General features: G+C 38.2%; 1 protein-coding gene across 2 annotated transcripts in view; it reads left to right on the top strand.

The window, feature by feature from the left end:
* The first annotated feature begins 190 nt into the window (after nucleotides 1–190).
* Nucleotides 191–20,912, top strand: part of myo7ab (myosin VIIAb) — a 40,375-nt gene continuing 19,653 nt past the window's right edge. Inside the window, exons 1-23 of one of the 2 annotated variants that reach the window (XM_084137476.1) lie at nucleotides 233–516; nucleotides 8,831–8,894; nucleotides 9,444–9,557; nucleotides 9,689–9,841; nucleotides 11,625–11,809; nucleotides 11,904–12,025; nucleotides 12,429–12,571; nucleotides 12,677–12,790; nucleotides 13,780–13,933; nucleotides 14,025–14,101; nucleotides 15,564–15,683; nucleotides 15,784–15,926; nucleotides 16,007–16,217; nucleotides 16,401–16,536; nucleotides 16,853–16,959; nucleotides 17,382–17,423; nucleotides 18,135–18,272; nucleotides 19,033–19,191; nucleotides 19,394–19,486; nucleotides 19,576–19,670; nucleotides 19,970–20,054; nucleotides 20,130–20,348; nucleotides 20,526–20,843. In XM_084137476.1, the coding sequence (XP_083993602.1) occupies nucleotides 8,877–8,894; nucleotides 9,444–9,557; nucleotides 9,689–9,841; nucleotides 11,625–11,809; nucleotides 11,904–12,025; nucleotides 12,429–12,571; nucleotides 12,677–12,790; nucleotides 13,780–13,933; nucleotides 14,025–14,101; nucleotides 15,564–15,683; nucleotides 15,784–15,926; nucleotides 16,007–16,217; nucleotides 16,401–16,536; nucleotides 16,853–16,959; nucleotides 17,382–17,423; nucleotides 18,135–18,272; nucleotides 19,033–19,191; nucleotides 19,394–19,486; nucleotides 19,576–19,670; nucleotides 19,970–20,054; nucleotides 20,130–20,348; nucleotides 20,526–20,843 (2,946 nt within the window). In that variant the 5' untranslated portion in view covers nucleotides 233–516; nucleotides 8,831–8,876. Of the gene's footprint in view, nucleotides 517–8,830; nucleotides 8,895–9,443; nucleotides 9,558–9,688; nucleotides 9,842–11,624; nucleotides 11,810–11,903; nucleotides 12,026–12,428; nucleotides 12,572–12,676; nucleotides 12,791–13,779; nucleotides 13,934–14,024; nucleotides 14,102–15,563; nucleotides 15,684–15,783; nucleotides 15,927–16,006; nucleotides 16,218–16,400; nucleotides 16,537–16,852; nucleotides 16,960–17,381; nucleotides 17,424–18,134; nucleotides 18,273–19,032; nucleotides 19,192–19,393; nucleotides 19,487–19,575; nucleotides 19,671–19,969; nucleotides 20,055–20,129; nucleotides 20,349–20,525; nucleotides 20,844–20,912 lie in introns of both variants that reach the window. The other variant, XM_084137477.1, reaches the window with a different exon arrangement.

Genomic DNA, 20,912 nt, shown 5'->3' with positions numbered 1-20,912 from the left:
TGAATCAGACACACCCAACATCTGTTTATAGATACAAAAGCTTGACCTTTTCATGTTTAGTTTGCAGAGGAGATGAACGTGTAACGGGAAACTAGTGGCCATGTACCTCAGTTGAAGTGACCAGCAGACCTTTGTGTCAAGCCTTCCCTCCCCCACAGTGGCCGACCGTGTCTAACCCCACCTCCTCTAAGCTGGATCAGGAGTGCCATTGAAGGAGACGCTGAATGCTGCCACTGCTCTCCTGCTGCATTACCCAGCATCACACATCAACAGGTAGTCCACAGTAGGACATACGTAAGAGGACAACGACACAATTGAGCGACTGTCGAAGAGTGTGCTTTATACTCTGATATCATTGTCTGATACACCTGTCAATCACCTGACTCCAGATCAGCTCTTGAACCTGGACGTGTGGACCTAAATAACATCTGGTGACAGAGGGACGAACAGATAAGAGGTGCAAAGATAGAAGAAGGGAGAAAAGAAAAGCAAGATAAACTCTTGAGTCACTGTGAGGTGAGTAAGTGTTCAGACTCAGGGCTTAGCCGTCCAGCACCACATGCTCTTTTAAGGCTTTACAGAAAGCTACTTACTGCTGACTGTTTTTTGCTCTGCCGCTCTCTGTACCAGGCCTCAGGAGGAACCATTTATACATTCCTATAGAGAGAGAAGAATTGTGAAATACTTTTGCATAAGCAAGCAAATATCTTCCTTTTTTTCTATGAAAATAATGAAACATACGTAAAATTTGTTAAATTTACTGAAGAAGCCAAATTGTGTGAGAAAATAAGATGTTTTAAAGAAAATATCTTGAATTACGTACATTTTTACTACGCATTGGCAAGTAGAATTTTCTTTTTTTTAATCATGAATCAAAGTTACCAAGGTTTATGCTTGAAACAAGAATACAAAGCCTGTAGGGTAAGAAAAATAAATACAATTTATTATGTATTCTTAGCACTTTGTAAGCTCATGCTCGATCGGCCCAAAGTCCGGCATCCGACCAGCGCGGAAGGTCTCTACGTGTTACTGTCTTTTCTCGAGGCAAAGTATTTTTTGATTAAATGCAATACATTTGAATATGTATTCTCTCGTTATTTCATCTGACTCCATAAATGAAAAGGTTTTAATGATATCTGTGCATCATTAAATGTGAGCGAATGTTTGACTATTCCTTTTAACTCTTTAATGAAAATAATGTCAAAAACGGTTAGAATAATCAAATGTAACAATTTATTATGTCAGGTAAATGTATCATGCCAATTTCATAATCAATTCAAAGATAATCAATACAAAACATCAAAAGCTCTGGAATAAAGAGAAGAGATGCGAACCCGACATCAGGAAATACATGATGCTGAATTCTTTGAGGTCCTTCAACATCATGAGCTCATCTGAGTAACAGAAGGCCCCGAATTCCCTGCTGCATTTCATTATATAGCCAGAACCTTTCACATGGAAACATCTGAATTTGCATTCTGAGTTGACACCTTTGGGTGTAGGGAGACCATTTGTCTAGAGACTAACCCCTCCTTGTGTGCCAGTTATCCCTAAACTCTTAAAAACCTTATTACCTTTTGTTTTACTTATTTGGGAATGAGACATTTGTACCAGTCGCAATGAGACATTTCAAATGATACTAAATATGTATAATACTCAATGTTAATCATTCACATTAAACCATATATTCTTGGGTGAGTTTTTGGTGATCTTTGCATGGGGGAGAAGGAGAGGGGGATGAGGGAAAGAGATGTAGATTAGGATGACTCTGAGGTGAGACTTTCGTCTCAATAGTGCACGAGGGGGTGTTCAAATGTTAATTTCCAGAGAGGTCCTTTGTCCTCTCAGGGTCTGGTCGCTCTTCAACCAGACTGTCCGGCATTTTCTAATTTCTCAATTGTTACAGTGTCTTATGCTATTTCTCCTGATATTGTTGTAAAGAAATTTAGATATATTTACTGGAAAACAAGGCAAAAATAACCATTAAGTATTAGAAATTAGTAGGTAACACTTTACTTTACAGCAGTGATCTCAAACTCAATTCCTGGACGGCCACAGCTCTGCACAGTTTAGCTCCAACCAGCTCCAACTCACACCTGCAAGGAAGTTTCTAGTAATCCTGAAGACCTTGATTAGCTGGATCAGGTGTGTTTGATTAGGGTTGGAGCAAAACTGTGCAGAGCTGTGGCCCTCCAGGAATTGAGTTTGAGATCACTGCTTTACAGTGTCTTTGTTGCACATAGTACTAGAGCAATAACTATAAATTATACATAATTACATGTAACTAATCCTAAACTAAACCCAAATCTTAATCCTATAGTAAGTGCATGTAGTTAATTAACATTAGTCAGTACTTACATTTAAAATTACTCTGTAACAAAGACCTTAAAATAAAGGGTTACACTTTATGGTTACACTTTATTTGGTAATTTTACAGAGTCCTTGTTACATATGTTACATGTACTTACCATAGTAATAACAATGAATTATGCATAATTACATGCAACTAAACCTCAACCAAATCCTAATCATACCCTAATCCTATAGTAAGTACATGTAGTTGCTTAATATTACTCAGTACTTACAGTACATTTATAATTACACTGTAACAATAACATCTTAAGATGATTAGGATTTGGTTGAGGGTTAGTTGCATGTAATTATGCATAATTTACTGTTATTACTATAAGTACATGTAACATATGTAACAAGGACACTGTAAAATAAAGTGTTACCAAATAAAGTAACCAGATGTTAATTATCAGATATTATTAACATTAGGTAACTTCATAAGTTAACATGAACTGACAATGAAAAATATTTCTAAAGCATTTATTAATCTCAGTTTATGTTAATCTCAACATTTACTAAAGTATTATTTAATTCAAACACTGTATCTAACATGAACTAACAATAAACAGTTATATTTTTAATAATTTATTTTTTAACAAATATTAATAAGGACTGCCAGGAATGTATTGCTCATTTCTATTAATGCATTAACTAACCTCAACTAATGGAACCTTATTATAAGTGTTAACATTATCATTAATCATGACTACTACTACTTGTGTTTTTTTATTTACTTTTTTACAATATATATATATATTTATACAGTATATATATTAATATTAATTTATACCTACTACATTTTCATTTCCTACTTACATTTTTTATTTTATTTTTTATTTTAAGTGTAAAACTCATCCACGTGTGTTTGTGTGGATGGCATGCAGCATCTTCTACAGAGAAGTGAATTGCGTTGACATGCTGCTGAGCTGACAGACACAGAGGAAGTAACTGTGTTAATCTGCCTCTGGCACTCAGTGACATGCTGAATAAAGCAGTTAAGAGTTTAGAGGGGCACAGGATTTAAGACCTTTAGTGAGTCTTGGTTGGCTTAGCAAACGACTGGTTATGAAACCAGCCAAATAAAAGTCTGACCTATAAGTCTAGAAACACATGAGCAATAATAAGGGAACACGTTCATTATTTATTCAGTGCTTCACTGCTAAAGGGATAGTTCTCCCAAAAATGAATATTCTGCCATCATTTACTCACCCTCAACCTGTATGAATTTTTTTCTTCTGCTGAACACAAAAGAAGATATTTTGAAGAATGTCTGTAACCAAACAGGTTTTTTTCCCCATACTTTTTCCCATAGTGTTTCTGCCATTATACCGATCCCATAAACTGTGAGATTAGACGTGGTTAGGCGAGAAAACCCAGACAGTTTACATTTTAATCTATTATCTCTTTAAATGTTATAGCGTGATGTCTTCATGTACTATTTTTTGCCAGATCCTTTATTTTCTCCAAGCTGCCAGTGTTGGGGAACAACTAACTAAAAAAATATTGTGTAGAAATGCTACTATTTGTAGCTATGTTTTAAACTCAGTTTTTAAAATAAAATAAGTGTAGTTTATTTACTTAAAATTAGCATCTTGGCAGGCTACAGTTTTAGAGTAGCTTCTCCAATGTTCAAAATCTATAGTTTTGTGAACAGAGTGCTAGAGGGCAACCCAGAGTTAGTATCACCCTGGTTCCCTCGACAAAAACTCAATAGGCTTTTGAATTATTGCAGAAAATAAGATCAGTGGCCAACAAAAGTTTATGATTCTTACACATTGTTTTTTAAAAAAGTTTGAAGTAAACAGCTAAATGTAGGCTATACATTAATTACACCACAGTTGCGTGACTACAACATCATCACCATCACTTAGCTTCCGTCAACTGTTTTTGTCTTGAAAGTTTGAGTTAGAATAGTTTTTAAGAGTGTGGTTATAAACACAATGAGGCTGTAAAAGTAGACTAGTGAGTAGATGAGTTTACCTGTTCGGCTGATGATGTTTAATGTCCAGGGTTGAAAACAAGGTATTCCAACTCTTCCTCCAGGCAATTACAGGTGTGGCAATTGCGTCCAGTGTGCCTTTACACATAAGTGCAATTCCTTTAGTCGTCCATGCACTGGCCGCAATATTCCGATACGTGGTACTATTACCTGTGCTTCTACTCATGTGATTTATCTGATTCGTTGCCCTTGTGGTTTTGCATATGTTGGTAAAACGTCCAGATCATTGCGTACCCGCGTTAGCGAACATCGCAGTAATATTAGGACCGGAGATGTGCGTAGTCCTATAGCGTCTCATTTTAGACAAGTAGGCCATAATGTCAGTGTTTTACAATATATCGGTATAGAGAAGGTAAAAAACCCTTAAGAGAAGGAGATTATGAGAAGAAATTATTACAGAGGGATTGTTTTTGGATTTATACCTTAAATCAGTGATCTCAAACTCAATTCCTGGAGGGCCACAGCTCTGCACAGTTTTGCTCCAACCCTAATCAAACACACCTGATCCAGCTAATCAAGTCTTCAGGATTACTAGAAACTTCCTTGCAGGTGTGAGTTGGAGCTGGTTGGAGCTGTGCAGAGCTGTGGCCGTCCAGGAATTGAGTTTGAGATCACTGCCTTAAATACTTTGTCACTATTAGAGTTGAATGAGGATTTTGATATTAAGCCCTTTTTATAATGATTGAGCCATTTCTTCATCTGTTGTTGATTATTAGTTAAGTTGTTTGTATATATATATATATATCCTGGTTGTTGTTTTTTTTCCATTAATACAGATGTTGTTCGATTTTTGATAGTGTTATTTTATTTATTATTATTATTATTTTTTTTATTTTTTTCATGACCTGTATTATGTCACATGTTTTTGTGTGTGGGCCCAATTAAGGTGATTACCTGTTTCTATTTAAAGTTGACTTTTACTCTAAATTGGTATTGTGCCTGATAAAGACCTGATGCTCGAAACGTACCATTAATAAATTCATTTGGAGCAGCTATTTTCAGTGTGCGGACTTCACGCTTCTTCTTTTTTTTGTTAATGTCCAGGGTTGCCAAGTGGAATTGGGCTACTTTAAAATTGTTGCCACGGATTGATTTTTTTCCCCCGTGTGTTAAAGGTTTCACATATTGCATAAACTGCATTTGTCTGAAATGCTTGTAATGCTTGTATAATGTTTTATATTCCTCCATTGATAAAACTGTGCTAGATGATTTTGAGGGAGTTGAACTGCCTTTGACCTCCAGTGAGCTCCTTTATGAATACAATATGATGTTTATGATTACTACTAGATTGTGATTTTAAAGTTGAAATTCAGTTTAATAACAGTGACTGTAAAATATGAATGTGAAATAAGGTCATTGGGCTATTTTTGATTGGCCTTTGGCCTAGTTTTGTTTCACAGACCTGCCAATAAATTAAACTTAGACTTCAGGACAGTGGAACCAAAACTGCTAAAATGCTAACTCGTTTCCGTGTTTTGGCCTACACATATGTTATTCATACTATGTACAAACTGCATTTTGTCTCTCAGTATGCAAACTGAGTCTTTTAAAGATGTGGTTTTATTTGAATAACTTCGCAAATCTTTCCTCAAAGTCTCCTGTTTGCATCTTAATTTAGAGGACATTGTTGAGAGAAGTTCTGTGTTTGAACATGTGACACACTAACATAATGTCACCCTGTGTCTCAATGTCCATACTATCCATCCTAAACAGTATGTGAGCTTAAAATAAGTGTGTCCCAAAGCATAGTATGTTGAAAAGAGTATGCCAGAAGTGCCCGGATGGTCTGCTTTTTCCGGTGGTTTTTCGAAGTGTGGATCTAAGTGTAGAGCTAATATTTCCCACAACCCATTGCGCTTTGGAGGAGCATTCAGTAAAAAGTAAAAAGTGTTCAGAAAACTACAAAACATGGCGGATGTGCACGATCAATGGTTTAGATAAAGGGGTTTGAGTGACTAATAATCAACATTTAAGCTGATAAAAAATATTTATGTAATAATATCCATGTTATATTTCATCTGCAACAACAACGTGAACTTTTTTAAAGTTCCGCTTGGCCATTAACTTTTAAATGCTTTGTTATGCATGAATATGAGGTGAGTCTCCACATTAAAAAAGACCTGTGACTGGCAGATCAACTTCCAACTGCCTTTCTCTCCGATACAGTAGGAAATTAAATTAAATGTGGAGGATTTTTTTCTCAGATGATTGACAGGTCAGTTTACGTGACAGGATACGTGTTAAGCGACAGAGAGAACAGATGTTATTTTATGACGTGATAGTATGTCCCAAAGCTTTTCTACTCTTGTCAAGTCACCTTTATTTATATACCGCTTTTTACAATACAGATTGTTTCAAAGCTCTTCTGCTACACGCTCAAAAGTATGTACGTTTTCTTCACAAAAAGAGTACATACTTTTAGGGCGTAGTGTAAGTAGGCGAATTGAGACGCGGCGTCAGTCTCTGCTGAAGGCCTAACGTGACCCAGAGCAGGTGATGTGACGTCCCTTCCGTTTCACCTTCATCTCTCAGTGTTAACTGAATTTGCAAAACTCAAATGAACAAAGGTCAAGTTCATCTACATATCTTTACCGATTACTTCATTTATGCATTGTATCACTTTTCTGCATTCTGCATCACATTCTTAAAAACAAAATTGGTCTTTATATTGTGCTTAATCTGTGATTAACATTCGTACTAATCTTCTTATTGAGTGTGCCATGAGGACAGCACAGGAGGTAACACATACCTCAGTCTTACTCCCCAAACTACATTCTCACATTTCATTTGATAATAGTGACATGAAACTCAAAAATAGATCTGTGAGGCAGTTAAATCAGGCATTTTTATGATGCCTCCTCATGACGCAGGTGAGGATGGAATTGGTTATGCAGTGTTGAAGAAGGAGAAAAAACGCACAAGGAAATGATTCAGCTGGAATTTACAAACAACAGTTTGCATAGTGACAAGCTTAATAATAATAATAATTCATTACATTTACAGTATATAGCGCTTTAAAGCGGCACTCAAAGCGCTTTACATAGAAGGCGGGAATCTCCTCAACCGCCACCAATGTGCAGCATCCACTTGGATGATGCGACGGCAGCCATTTTACGACCACCACACGCCAGCTTATTGGTGGAGAGGAGACAGAGTGATGAAGCCAATTATTTATATTGGGATGATTAGGAGCCCATGATGGACAGAGGCCACTGGGCAAATTTGGCCAGGATGCCGGGGTTACACCCCTACTCTTTCAAAAGACATCCTGGGATTTTTTGTGACCACAGAGAGTCAGGACCTCGGTTTAACATCTCATCCGAAGGATGGTGCTCTTTGACAGTATAGTGTCCCCATCACTATACTGGAGCGTTAGGACCCACACAGACCACAGGGTGAGCACCCCCTGCTGACCTCACGAACACCTCTTCCAGTAGCAACCTGGTTTTTCCTAGAAGGTCTCCCATCCAGGTACTGACCAGGCTCAGCCCTGCTTAGCTTCAGTGGGCAACCAGTCTTGGGCTACAGGGGGATATGGTTGCTGGCATTATCTAGAGAAATCTGTGTAAGCTCCTAAAGACTCCCTCTCCCTCCCTGCTGTTCACCTGACCTGCCATGGACTGCTGCACGGTTAACCCTATGGAGTCTGGAGCACTGGATCTGTTATTTTATTATTCAAATCTTTCCCGCCATTGACGGAATTTTCCGGCTTTCCGTGTTTTCATTGTTATACGGTAGGGGGCGCTATTACACATCTTCTGAAAGAGTACAGAATCTCCAGATCAAAAGACATGTGAAGAAGCAGAAACAAGTGATAGCAAATGTAAGCAGTTGCATATGTAAAATAAAGCGATCATCAACATTAATGGGATAGTTCACCCAAAAATTTAAATTACCTTATGATTTACTCACCCTCAGGCCATCCTAGGTGTATATGACATTCTTTTTTCAGATGAATACAATCGGAGTTATATTAAAAAATGTCCTGGCTCTTCCAAGCTTTATAATGGCAGTAAATGGCCGTTTCTGTTATCTTATCTGTTATCTCTTATCTTAAAATAAACTGTAACCTTGTTGTGGTTTTCATTGCAGGATAAGATGCCTCAATCGGTGATCTAGTATACTTTTTGGGTTGATCCACACAGCTCTTCTGTGCTCTGCAAAGTTCGAGATGTTTTTGGTCTTTAATACTCTTGGGATCAGTAGATTCTTACTAGCTACAGTATATTGTAAAAATGTTCCTCCATTATAATTCCATTTTAAAATGTATGATGCAATGTGAAACTGTGATCAGATTCTTGCTTTTATTTGAAACGCCATAATATCTTTGTTTAATAATTATTTGCAAAGTCGGTGTAGACTATTTTATTTAAATTTTTTATCATTACATGCTGTACTGTGCATTTGCTTTGATCTTTTTTTTATTTGATACATTAATTTTTAATGTTCTCTTATTCTCTTTATTTTTATCCTGTATAGGTCCCTCACATGGTGACTTCTAATGTCAAAACTCTAAACCAGAAACATGGTCATTCTGCAACAGGTAAGATTTGTTCTTATGTTCTTACTCAGTGTTAAACTTCTTTACTTGCTCGAAGGACACAGTAATTTGGCAGCTAGAACATCAAGCATTATTAACACACTTTCCCTGGACAAACTGAACTATATCCAGTTTTCCACTCCAATAATCAATTTGAATGAAGCTGCTTTAAATCATGTTCCTGTTTTAGTGCAATGGCCACCTTGCATTCTCAATGAGTCTTATTGCTATGACAAAAAAAAATCACTGTGCTGGACCTGTTGGGACTACGGTCGATTACATTAACAATATAACAGTCGGCAGGTGACTGAGGTTAAGATTTAATAGGCATAAGGCATAGGGTAGGCATAATAAGCATAGGGTGCCATGCTTTATATTAAATTTTAAAAAATGTTTTACAGAGAACCAAATACAAAACGAAACAGTCTTTTATTTACTTAAAATGTAAATTTTTGTTTTTAGTCTGTTTTTGCAATTATTTATGAATTTTCTCGATGACTTATATTTTGGTATTGATTGTTTAAAGATTTCATTTAATTGGTTGTCCCATAGGGGGACTATGTCTGGTTGGACCTTAGAACAGGCCGTGAGTTTGATGTCCCTGTTGGCGCCGTGGTCAAACTCTGTGATTCGGGTCAAATTCAGGTCTTGGATGATGAAGGAAAGGTGGGTCTTTCAGTGTGTACCACTCATAATTACGCCCAACATGCGAGAGAAGACCAGTTAGTGAACTATGAAAGCACTTTCTCTACCAATCAGAAAAGGAGGTTTAATAGTCTGTCTTTTCCCCCATAAAGGAGCATTGGATCTCTCTTCAGAATGCTACAAACATCAAGCCCATGCACCCAACCTCCATTCATGGAGTGGAGGACATGATCCGTCTCGGGGACCTGAATGAAGCTGGTATCCTCAGAAATCTCTTGATCCGTTACAACGACAGGGTCATATATGTAAGCCTGAACTTTGACATTTTTCTCTCTGGTCTTCGATGTTAATTTTATTGCATGGGAATTTCACGATTGTGCTCAAAAAATCATGACGATTATTTTTTCAGATATAGTGACCGCAATTACAATATAAAAACAGTAAACGTTACATCATTTAGACCAGGGGTGTCAAACTCAGTTCCTGGAGGGTCACAACCCTGCAGAGTTTAGCCCTCCAGGAACTGAGTTTGACACCCCTGATTTAGACTATTGCATAATGTTAACCAGTAGCCAAATTCTTATTTTGGCCTTATTTGATCAAAGTCCATGTTTTCTCACTTAATATCCTCTTTCACTAAGAAATACGTCAGATAATAGAAGTAAAATGGGTAGAAAACAGATAAATGCTGACTTTTAATTGCAGATGATACTTTTTTAACAACATTGGTTTGTTGCTGCTTAGCATGAAATATATTTTTAAAGATTTTATGCTTCAAAACTTATTGACTTAGAAAAATAGACTGTTGTTAGAACATTGGCATTGATTTATGACTGAACAATGTATTTCAGACAGCGTTTGCTGAATATAAAATCTGGGTGTGTTTTTTCATTCCATAAAACAACTGAGAAAAAAAAAAAGAATGATTTGTTTTGGTCTCTTATGTGGAATAGGTTTTTTGCTTGTTGTTTTTGTTTTAGGTTTCAGATCACATTGGCTTTGTGAAATGTGACCTTTTCATTTTGTTTCATCATTGAATCCCATTTAGCCGTTCTCACCACTAGAATGCTTAATGGAAGGCATTGTAGCTTTGTCATAGTTTAAATGGATGCTTGAATCATTTCAATCATTGGGCACAGACAGACCTTGCGTAGGACTCATTTGTATGGAAATGTGTTTAGTGCATTTAGCTGATCAGATGTAGTTACTTTTTGCTTATCTAGAAGGTCAGTCTCCAATTTTCTTGTCACTTGCTCTTTCTTGATGGTATAAAAGTGCATTGGCATTAGCACAGACCTTCCAATTCATTGAACTGGAGGGTCTGACTGATTCATAACGCTCACTGTGAAAGTTATACAGTTCAGTGATGTTATTGATCTGAGCTCAAATATGGAAATTCTGTCATGATATCAGTTTTACATTTTGAAAGAGGAACAGGAAAAACAATAATGTTGGGTTTGTGAACACCATAACATGTTATATGTCATAAATGATTAAATAAATAAAATGAATAGTTAAACTGACTTTATAATAGTTGGCTCTGCATATAAAGCTTGGATCGGAAAGTATTTTAACATAAAACTTTTTTTTTTACAGTCTTACTCACAAAGTTGCTATAGTTCATAACCAAAAAAAATATTTGTGGTTCAGTGAGGGAAGTCAAATTGTCATGATATTTGATGAAATCACATAATTACGCACAAAGTTTTCTCAACTGTCCCCAAAGACTTGATTTTAAATAATTGTTGCAAATGCTAAGGATTTTCGTCACATTTGCAACAATTCGAAGTCCTGTTCATAGTACATAGCTACTTTTCCACCATCGCCGAACTGTTCTAAGAATGGTAAAGAACTATTACGGTTATATTTCCACTTGTGCTGGGTTTGGCACGGCACGATTATAAATTGTTCTCGGCCTGGAATTCTCATCACGGTTGGCTTACCGTGCTTGTAAAACGCGTGTAGTGATGAGCGGAGTAACACAAGCGAATGGAAACAAAGCGCCACAGAATGGAACAGTTAAGCAACGAGAACGGTTTGGCCCGATGGTGGAAAAGCGGCTTATGTGTTCACAATAATGTATTTCAGACGTACACGGGATCGATCCTGATAGCAGTGAATCCATACCAGCTCCTGCCCATCTACACACCTGATCACATTCGCCTCTATACAAACAAAAAGTTAAGAGAGATGCCGCCACACATCTTTGGCATTGCAGACAACTGCTACTTCAGCATGCAAAGGAACAATAAGGACCAGTGCTGCATCATCAGGTAAATCAAAGCATGTAATGGTTTAAGATAAGTTAACCACAGTATAATTCTCTGGTTAATGCACATGACTCTGTTGACCATGTTGCGTGTTCAGTGGTGAGTCTGGAGCTGGGAAGACGGAGAGCACCAAGCTCATTTTGCAGTTCTTGGCAGCTATCAGTGGCCAACACTCCTGGATTGAGCAGCAGGTCCTGGAGGCCAACCCTATTTTAGAAGGTCAGGAAGATCATCTCTAAACCTAATGACATGAAACCTACCTGACACTGATCCTGTAATTGCCAGAACTTGTTAAACACAGTATGCTATGAAAGCAGGATAGTGCGCCTATCAGAATAGAAATTAACATTCCTTTAAAATTAAATTCCTGAACTTGAATAGAGTAGGAAAAAGACTTTTGTAAAAAATAAAAAAAATCTGAATAAAAAGTGCTGTCAGGTTTAGTTTTTATGAATAAAATATTGTATGAATAAAAAACGTTTGTCAATTCAGCTTTGTGTGAATTCAGAATTTTGCTCAACCCTGTATCAAAAGACGACAGGGCTTTGTAACCACACCAAATGCTTTTGCTGTTTGCCGTGGAATTGAGATTTGTTATTTGAAGTTTCCCCTGTTCCCACAGCATTCGGTAATGCTAAGACCATACGCAATGACAACTCCAGCCGATTTGGGAAATACATTGACATTCACTTCAACAAGCGTGGAGCTATCGAGGGGGCAAAGGTCGAGCAGTACCTGCTGGAGAAATCAAGAGTTTGCAGACAGGTGAGAGATTGAGGATGGGCAGAATGTGTCTTACGGTCTGTCTCATTATCATGCTATTGCTTATGCTGATGTCAGTGATGAGATTACATTTCATTGTCTTTGTAGGCAGCCAATGAGAGGAACTACCATATATTCTACTGTATGCTTGCAGGCATGAGCCCTGATCAGAAGAATAAATTAGGGCTGGGCCTGGCCAAAGACTACATTTATCTTACTATGGTGAGGGCCTGTGTTTTATCAGCACAGACTAATACACTTTTACACAATTTCCTGTATATTATGAAAGCATTTGAATAGACCCTTTCCATTAAAGAAATAGTTTACTCAAAAATGACCATTCTCATGCACCATGAGGAAGAGTAAATGATGAATGATCATTTTTGGTACTATTCCTTAATATATAATATACACACTGGTGAGCCAAAACATTATGAGTAGTCACAGGTCAGGGTACATTAGATGCGAGCGTCGGTCCTGGACCTTAGAGCAGTGGAAGAAGGTCGCCTGGTCCGATGAGTCCCATTTTCTTTTACATCACGTGGATGGCCTTATACGTGTGCAGCATTTACCTGGGGAAGTGATGGCACCAGGATGTGCTGACGACGACAAGCTGGTGGAGGAAATGGATGCTCTGGGCAATGTGTTGCTGGGAATCTCTGGGTCCGGCCATTAATGTGTATATTTATTTTTCACACGTGCCACCTACCTAAACATTGTTTCAGTCTTGCTACATCCCAGACTTGCTACACATGGCAATGGTGTTCCCTGGTGGCAGTGACCTCTTTTAGCAGGATGTCACATCTTGCCACACAGCACACATTTTTCAGGAATCTTTTGAGGAATATGATGAAGAGTTCAAGGGGTTGCTCTGGCCTCCAAATTCCCCAAATCTCAATCCAATTGAGTATATGTGGGATGTGCTGGACCAACAAGTTTGATCCACAGTGGCTCCACCTCGCAACCTACAGGACTGGAAGGATCTGCTGCTAATGTCTTGGCGCCAAATACAACTGGACACATTCAGCTGTCTTGTAGAGTCCATGCCTCGGTGGGTCGGCACTGTTTTGGCAGCAGGTGGTCATAATGTTTTAGCTCTTCAGTGTGTATATATATATATATTTATATATGTGTGTGTGTTTAAAGAGAGTGTTTGTAAAAGGCTGCGTGTTCGTATCCGCTGTGTCCTTCTCTCTTGGCCTGTCATCCAGGGAAACTGTACCGTCTGTGAGGGGAGGAATGATATGAAGGAGTACTCAAGCATTCTGTCAGCCATGAAGGTCCTGATGTTTACTGACACAGAAAACTGGGAGATCTCCAAACTGCTGGCTGCCATCCTGCATATGGGCAACATGCACTTTGAAGGTAGAAAGTGTTGTTATTAATAATAATTGTCAGCCCCACAAGACGTGACAGACTAGCTAAATAGCACGTTTCTTTTGTGTTGCCCCAACAGCTCGAACTTCAAAGAACTTGGATACCTGTGTAGTGGTTCGCTCACCTGACCTGACCAAAGCAGCCAATCTGTTAGAGGTGAGGTACATGTGAACGCATTAGAGAGCTTTAAAGTCAACATGAAGTGACATTTTCAGCCCTTTTTTTCTGTAATGTGATATTTGTGAGAAACATATGGATGCTCATTTCCACCTCAAAGTGAAAAAGATAATTGCAACCTTATTCATTGTAATTGTGACTGTTTCGCATTATTGCGACTTTATATAAATTGGACTTTATATCTAATAACTGCAATGTGAATAATCTCACAATGTGACTCTTTCGCATTTGCAACTTTTTTCTCATAATTGCGACTTTAAGTCACACAATTATGACCTTATATCTCACAGTGTGACTATTTCTTATTATAAACTTTTGGTTTGGATAAAAGGATATTCAAAGCTGAGACTTTATTTTTTGCTTTGAAATGAATTAAATAGTGAAAAATGAGTCTCCAATTCCAGAATGGAGCCAGACCTGAATGCTTAAATAGCCTTTTGACTATTGTTTGACATTAACTAATAGATCACACTGCGTCAGAAGAAACGGACAGCCGTTTCAGAGGAATATTTTGCACTAAAGAATTGTGCAGAATAAAGAATGTGTATAAATATATCCTTGCTCTGCACTGACTCTGTATATGTCTTTTAGCTTTGGTTTAATCCCATTTTTACTTCAGTGTATTGCAGTCTTGAAGCTGCTGTTACTTGAAGGGGCTTGTTTCTGCTGTCTTGTTGAGATTCATCTCTTTCATTAGCTCTTTGGTACCGTGTTATCCGTGCAGTTAAAGGGAGGGGAGTTCGAGATAAATGCAGTCATTAGTGAGCATCAGACTGAGCATCATTCTAATGTTATTATCGTAGACACTGGCACAGCGTGACAAGTCTGTTCTGACTTCCTGCCGGTAGCACTCTGCTGTCAGTCTTTCCAATGTCTGTCTCTATGTTTCCACTGTCCAAAGTCTTTGTTCTGTTTTCAGTTTGATTTAAATGGCTGTGGCAGTACTGAATTTCAAAACCATTTTCTTTGTTTGCATCTGCCCCCTGGCGGCAAGACATAAAAGTTCTCAAGAGCAGTCAGAAGGAAGGTTTGAGATCCAGTCCAATACTCTCTTCAGTGTGTCATATTTAAATTACACTTGGTCTCTTAAACTAAAAAATATCTAGTGGCTTGCAACATTTCTGTTGTATTATAAATTGTCCATGAATTGGACCTTCAGTATAAATATTCAATACTGCATTATGTTGGCTCAAATAGAATTAATAGAGTTAAAATAATTAGCATCAACAGATTTTATAGCAATACAATATGAATAATTATGTGCTGAATTTACGAGGTTTATTTCAGCACAGTAATTAATTACAATTAACTGCAATCAATCAGGTATGATTTTTCTATTTTGGGAGAAACAATTTTCATATTTATATTAGCCTACATTTTATTATTTTTCGAACATTACCTAGTTCTACAGTTTATCACAATAATAAATACTCCAATACAGGTGGACCCTCATGATGTCATGACATGTCTGACCACACGTACACTGATCACCAGGGGGGAAAGTGTGTCCACTCCTCTCAGTGTGGACCAGGGACTGGATGTCCGTAATGCTTTTGTCAAGGTGAGGTTGTTCACAATCCATAAATGGTCCAGTTTTGATTCTCAATTTGTCATAGAAGTCGTCAATATCCACTAAGTGGACTATTTTTTGTCTCCATCAGGGAATCTATGGGAGATTGTTTGTGTGGATAGTGGATAAAATCAATGCTGCCATCTTTAGGGTTCCTTCCACAGAAAGCAAGACTATACGTAGGTCTATAGGCCTGCTCGACATTTTCGGCTTTGAGAATTTCACTATTAACAGGTGAGTATTTGTAAACAGAACATTCAATTTCAGCATTTTCTGGACAAACTAGTACTAATCCTTGTTCATTCCTGCTGTAGTTTTGAGCAACTGTGCATCAACTTTGCAAATGAGAACCTGCAGCAATTCTTCGTCCGCCACGTTTTCAAAATCGAACAGGAGGAGTACAACCTGGAGGATATCAACTGGCAGCACATCGAATTCACCGACAACCAGGATGCTTTGGACATGATTGCCATGAAACCTATGAATATCATTTCCCTTATTGATGAGGAGAGCAAGTTCCCAAAAGTAAAGTTTGAGTTTTGTTGCTGTTCTGTATGTTTGGATTATAAATTGGATTGTAATGTCCGTAGAGCACCGCAGAACATTGCTGATTCACTTTTGAGCATCTATCTTAATTTTTTATTCATCAGTTTAATGGAGGATATCTAGCCATGTTGCATGTCCATGACTTGCTTTTGTGTTTCTTAGGGAACAGATGCTACCATGCTGAACAAGCTAAACACCCAGCACAAACTTAATACCAACTACATCCCCCCTAAGCACAGACACGAGACCAAGTTTGGCATTCAGCACTTTGCTGGAGTGGTGCACTATGAAACTAAAGGTACACATTACTGAATTATGCAATTTCTAATCTCTTAAAGGGTTAGTTCACCCAAAAATTAAATTTCTGTCTTTAATTATTCCCTTCATGTTGTTCCAAACCTGTAAGACCTCCAAATTAATACTTTTTTGAAGAAATCCGAGAGCTTTCTGACCCTCCCCGGGACTATTTTAACGATGTCTTTACTACCTTTCTGGGCCTTGAAAGTCATAATAGCATTGCAGTCTATGGGTGGGCCAGAAAGCTCTCGGATTTCATCAAAAATATAATATACCGTATTTAAGTTAACATGATCCCCTTTTGTTTCATTGTTCAGGTTTCCTGGAGAAAAACCGAGACAGCCTCCACAGTGACATCATCCAACTTGTGCACTCATCCAAAAACAAGTTCATCAAGCAGATCTTCCAAGCTGATGTTGCTATGGTGATGCCCTTTTCCAATACTGAATCCATATTTGCTCAGCATTAAAATGCTCACGACATGCCAGCGAGGCCGCACATCTCTGAGTGCCAAATGCTGGCCATGCAGGTTTATGTGAGGGTTGCATATTAAAAGCCAAGGCATGTGCTAGCATAATTGCCCTTGGAAAAAATACTGTGAATAAAAGAAGTGACTCCTACAAATGAGTGAACTTTAGACTAAGGCTTTAACATGACTCTATGTGACAGTGTCAGCACAGTCTGACTAACTCTGCTGCTGTAACTCACTCTCTCTGTGGTGATGTCAGCCCTAATCTCTCCTGGCTGATTCTCAGCAGACTTGGCTAACAGCAGTCAACTCTCTCTCTCTCTCTCTCTGCTTTCCTCCATCTGTCTCTCAATCTTTTACCTTATTTTTGGCCTCAGTTTCTATGTGGTTATTTGGAGCCCACTGCATCCCTTCAAAAGGTAATCAATGGCGTGGTTTGTGTCCCTCTCAGACTCCTATTAAACTACATTTTCTCAATAGTCCTTTGCGAAACCCATTCCTGTGTTTTTTTTTTCTCCTTTGAAAATGGTTTCTGTTGAAGTAGTCTGTAAGGGTGCGCTGACAGAATAATTTAATAGCTCTAACAGTGGCATTATTCTCCAGATGAATTGAGTAAAAAGCCAGTCACCACAGAGAGATTCTGTTTCAAGTTAGATGCAGCTTGTTCTCATTGGTGTTTTTCAGCATTATTTTGAGGTTTTTTGTTTTGTTTTTGGCAAGAGAAATTCCATTTACTCATTTTCCTGGCGCTGGGCGAAGATTGAAAAAGAGGGAAACTACTAGATTCGTTTTTTCTTCACAATGCCTTCTTAAAGCATTGCTTGTAAAGCATCGGGAATAACAGCAAGAGAAGGGGTAGATAGAGGATACAAGCAACCAATGAAGATCCAGAAGAAACGTGATAAACGAGGGAGAAAGTATGAAAGAATGACATTTATTAGAGGCAGGAAAGAAAGGAGAAATGATTGGACCAAAAAAGAGCCACACAGAAAGGTGAATTAGTGTCTTTGTGATGTGCATAGTATGGGTATTTGTTGTAGCTTTGTGTGAAGTGTGTATTTGTGTGTATGTGGCAGTAAAGGTCCTCTTCATTTTCTGTGAAGTTAATGGGAGAATTTCTGTGTTTTCAGGGAATGGAGACAAGGAAGCGCTCCCCAACTCTAAGCAGTCAGTTTAAGCGCTCGCTCGAGCTGCTCATGAGGACGCTGAGCGTGTGTCAGCCTTTCTTTGTACGCTGTATCAAACCCAATGAGCTCAAAAAGCCCATGGTGAGTCGATTAATATGTCTGTGAGAAATTAATAGATGTAGACTTTAAAAACAGGGCTTGAGAATAATGATGATGTGAAGCCCTATGGCCAGGTTCAAGTCTGTTAACAGATGTTTCAATTGCCATATTAGTAGCCTGTATCTCACATCCATTAATCATGTAAATGTGTTTTTATGGCTTACAAACTAAAACATTTGGCTTTCTATAATGTATGAAATATTGTTGTTGTGAATTCTGCTGAACTATCTAGTTTCTAGTATTGTCATACCATTATTATGCAGCTGTATAATTTCCAGCTTTTAGAACTCTAAACATTTATTTATTTGTATTTATTTATTTATTTACAACCACCCTACATTGGGCAAGCGGTTTGGTTTAGATTTTATTTTTATTAATGGATTTATATATTCTTGTTTTTTAAGCATAAAACTAGTTCGATTTTGTTAGGTTTATTACAAAAGAAAATGACAATTTGGGTAAAAAATAAATGTTATATAGGTTACACTTTATTTTACAGTATGTGCACTTACAGTGTACTTACCCAAGAAAGTACTGGTAATATACGGTAACTACATGGTTAGGTTTATAGGTAGGTTCAGGGTTAGTACTTTGTTATAACCCAGTTATTGTAATTGCTATAATAAATACATAGTATGTACACGTGGAACAGGACTGTAAAATAAAGTGCAACCATTATACATTATATATATATAGAAAAAAATTGAGCCCTGAATACCAGCCCTCGTTCTTTCCTCTGCAGATGTTTGATAGTGGACTATGTGTCAGGCAGTTACGCTACTCCGGGATGATGGAGACTATCCGCATACGCAGAGCTGGATATCCCATACGCTACACGTTTGATGAGTTTGTGGACCGTTATCGGGTCCTTATGCCTGGGGTCAAACCAGCCTTCAAACAGGCGAGTCTAAAGCGTTACTGTTAATGCAGTCAACAGATGTGACTTGCAGGTCTGGAGTATGTTGTTTGCTTGACAGCTCTTTTAAAAGCTTTATTTTTTTATTTTTTTTGCAGTCTGTTAGAATTGCCTTCTGTTGGTATTATTTGACAAGTGCTGACAATTTGCTATAAGGAAGTAGCTTTGAATGTCTGTCATCTTACAGGAAGATCTGCGAGGGACCTCTCAACGCATTGTTGTGTCAGTTCTGCAGAAAGATGATGACTGGCAGATGGGAAAGACAAAAATCTTTCTGAAGGTTTGCCACAAATAAGCAAAAAAAAAGTGAAGATTTTGCTGTGTTTTAGAATTGTGACAAATGCTATACTTGGTCTGTATTTGCTGTAGGATCATCATGACATGCAGCTGGAAATTGAAAGAGATAAAACCATTACTGAGAAAGTCATTTTCATCCAGAAGTCTATGAGAGGTGTGAAAGCGAGGTACGAGAAAAACAAAGAGTGAAGAAGAGCAGAATATAAAATAAATAAAGTCTGATATGTATCTGTCGGTAACACTTTATTTTACAGTGTCCTTGTTACATATGGTACATGTACTTACCATAGTAATAACAGTAAATTATGCATAATTACATGCAACTAACCCTCAACCAAATCCTACCCTAACCCTATAGTAAGTACATGTAGTTGATTAATATTACTCAGTATTTAAATATATAATTACACTGTAACAATGACACCTTAAAATAAAGTGTAACCTATCTGTCTGTTTTGTTTACCAGAACTAACTTCCTGAAGATCAGAAGGGCTGTGACATTAATCCAGCGAATATGGAGAGGCTACGTCTCCAGAAAGCAATATGCTGTGGTGAGTTTGTGAAAACTAAGCAGACAGAATCTGTTTGGAGGTTTTTGTCTGATTGTAACTATGCCTTCTTTCCAGATGCGTGTAGGTTTCCTGCGGCTTCAGGCCTTGTACAGGTCCCGGAAGCTGTACCTGGCGTATCAAGCGACCAGGACACGCATCACTCTGCTCCAGGCCTGGTGCCGTGGATTCCTGGTGCGCCTGACTTTCTCCGAGCGCTTCCATGCGGTCCTGATCATCCAGGCTTATGCACGAGGAATGATAGCACGAAGACTGTGCAAGCATCTCAAACTGGAGGTAAATCTGTAGTAAATCTGTATCTATCATCTGTCTGTCTGTATATCTATCTATCACTTGTCTATCTATCTATCTATCTATCTATCTATCTATCTATCTATCTATCTGTCTATCTATCTATATGTGTGTATATATATATATATATATATATAACTTGTTCACACACTCTCCGTTTAGAGGGAGCGTCGGTTAGAAGCCGAGCAGCAGCGTCTGGATGAAGAGGAGCGTCTGAAGAACCAGATGACGGCACGCAGGGCTCGGGCAGAGGCAGCAAGGAAGCACCAGGAGCGTCTGGCCCAGCTCGACCGAGAGCAGGAGGAGAGAGAGCAGGCTGAGCGGAATGAGACACGGAGGAAAAAGGAGCTTCTGGAGCAGATGGAGAGAGAAAAACTGGAACCAGTCAACGACTCCGAAATGGTGGACAAGATGTTTGGATTCCTGGGCAATGCCAACTCCCTTCCCAACCTGGAGGGCGAAGCACCAGAAGGGTTTGAGGTATGGAACTTTGTAACTATTGATCTCTGTAATGAATAACTTAACTTGCCTGGATTGCATGTTATCTTA

The sequence above is a fragment of the Abramis brama genome (assembly GCF_963993115.1).
Source record: "Abramis brama genome assembly, chromosome: 15".
NCBI classification, from domain to species: Eukaryota; Metazoa; Chordata; class Actinopteri; order Cypriniformes; family Leuciscidae; genus Abramis; species Abramis brama.
The sequence above is the reverse complement of the archived record's forward strand: the minus strand, read 5'-3'. Positions and strand labels throughout refer to the sequence as shown.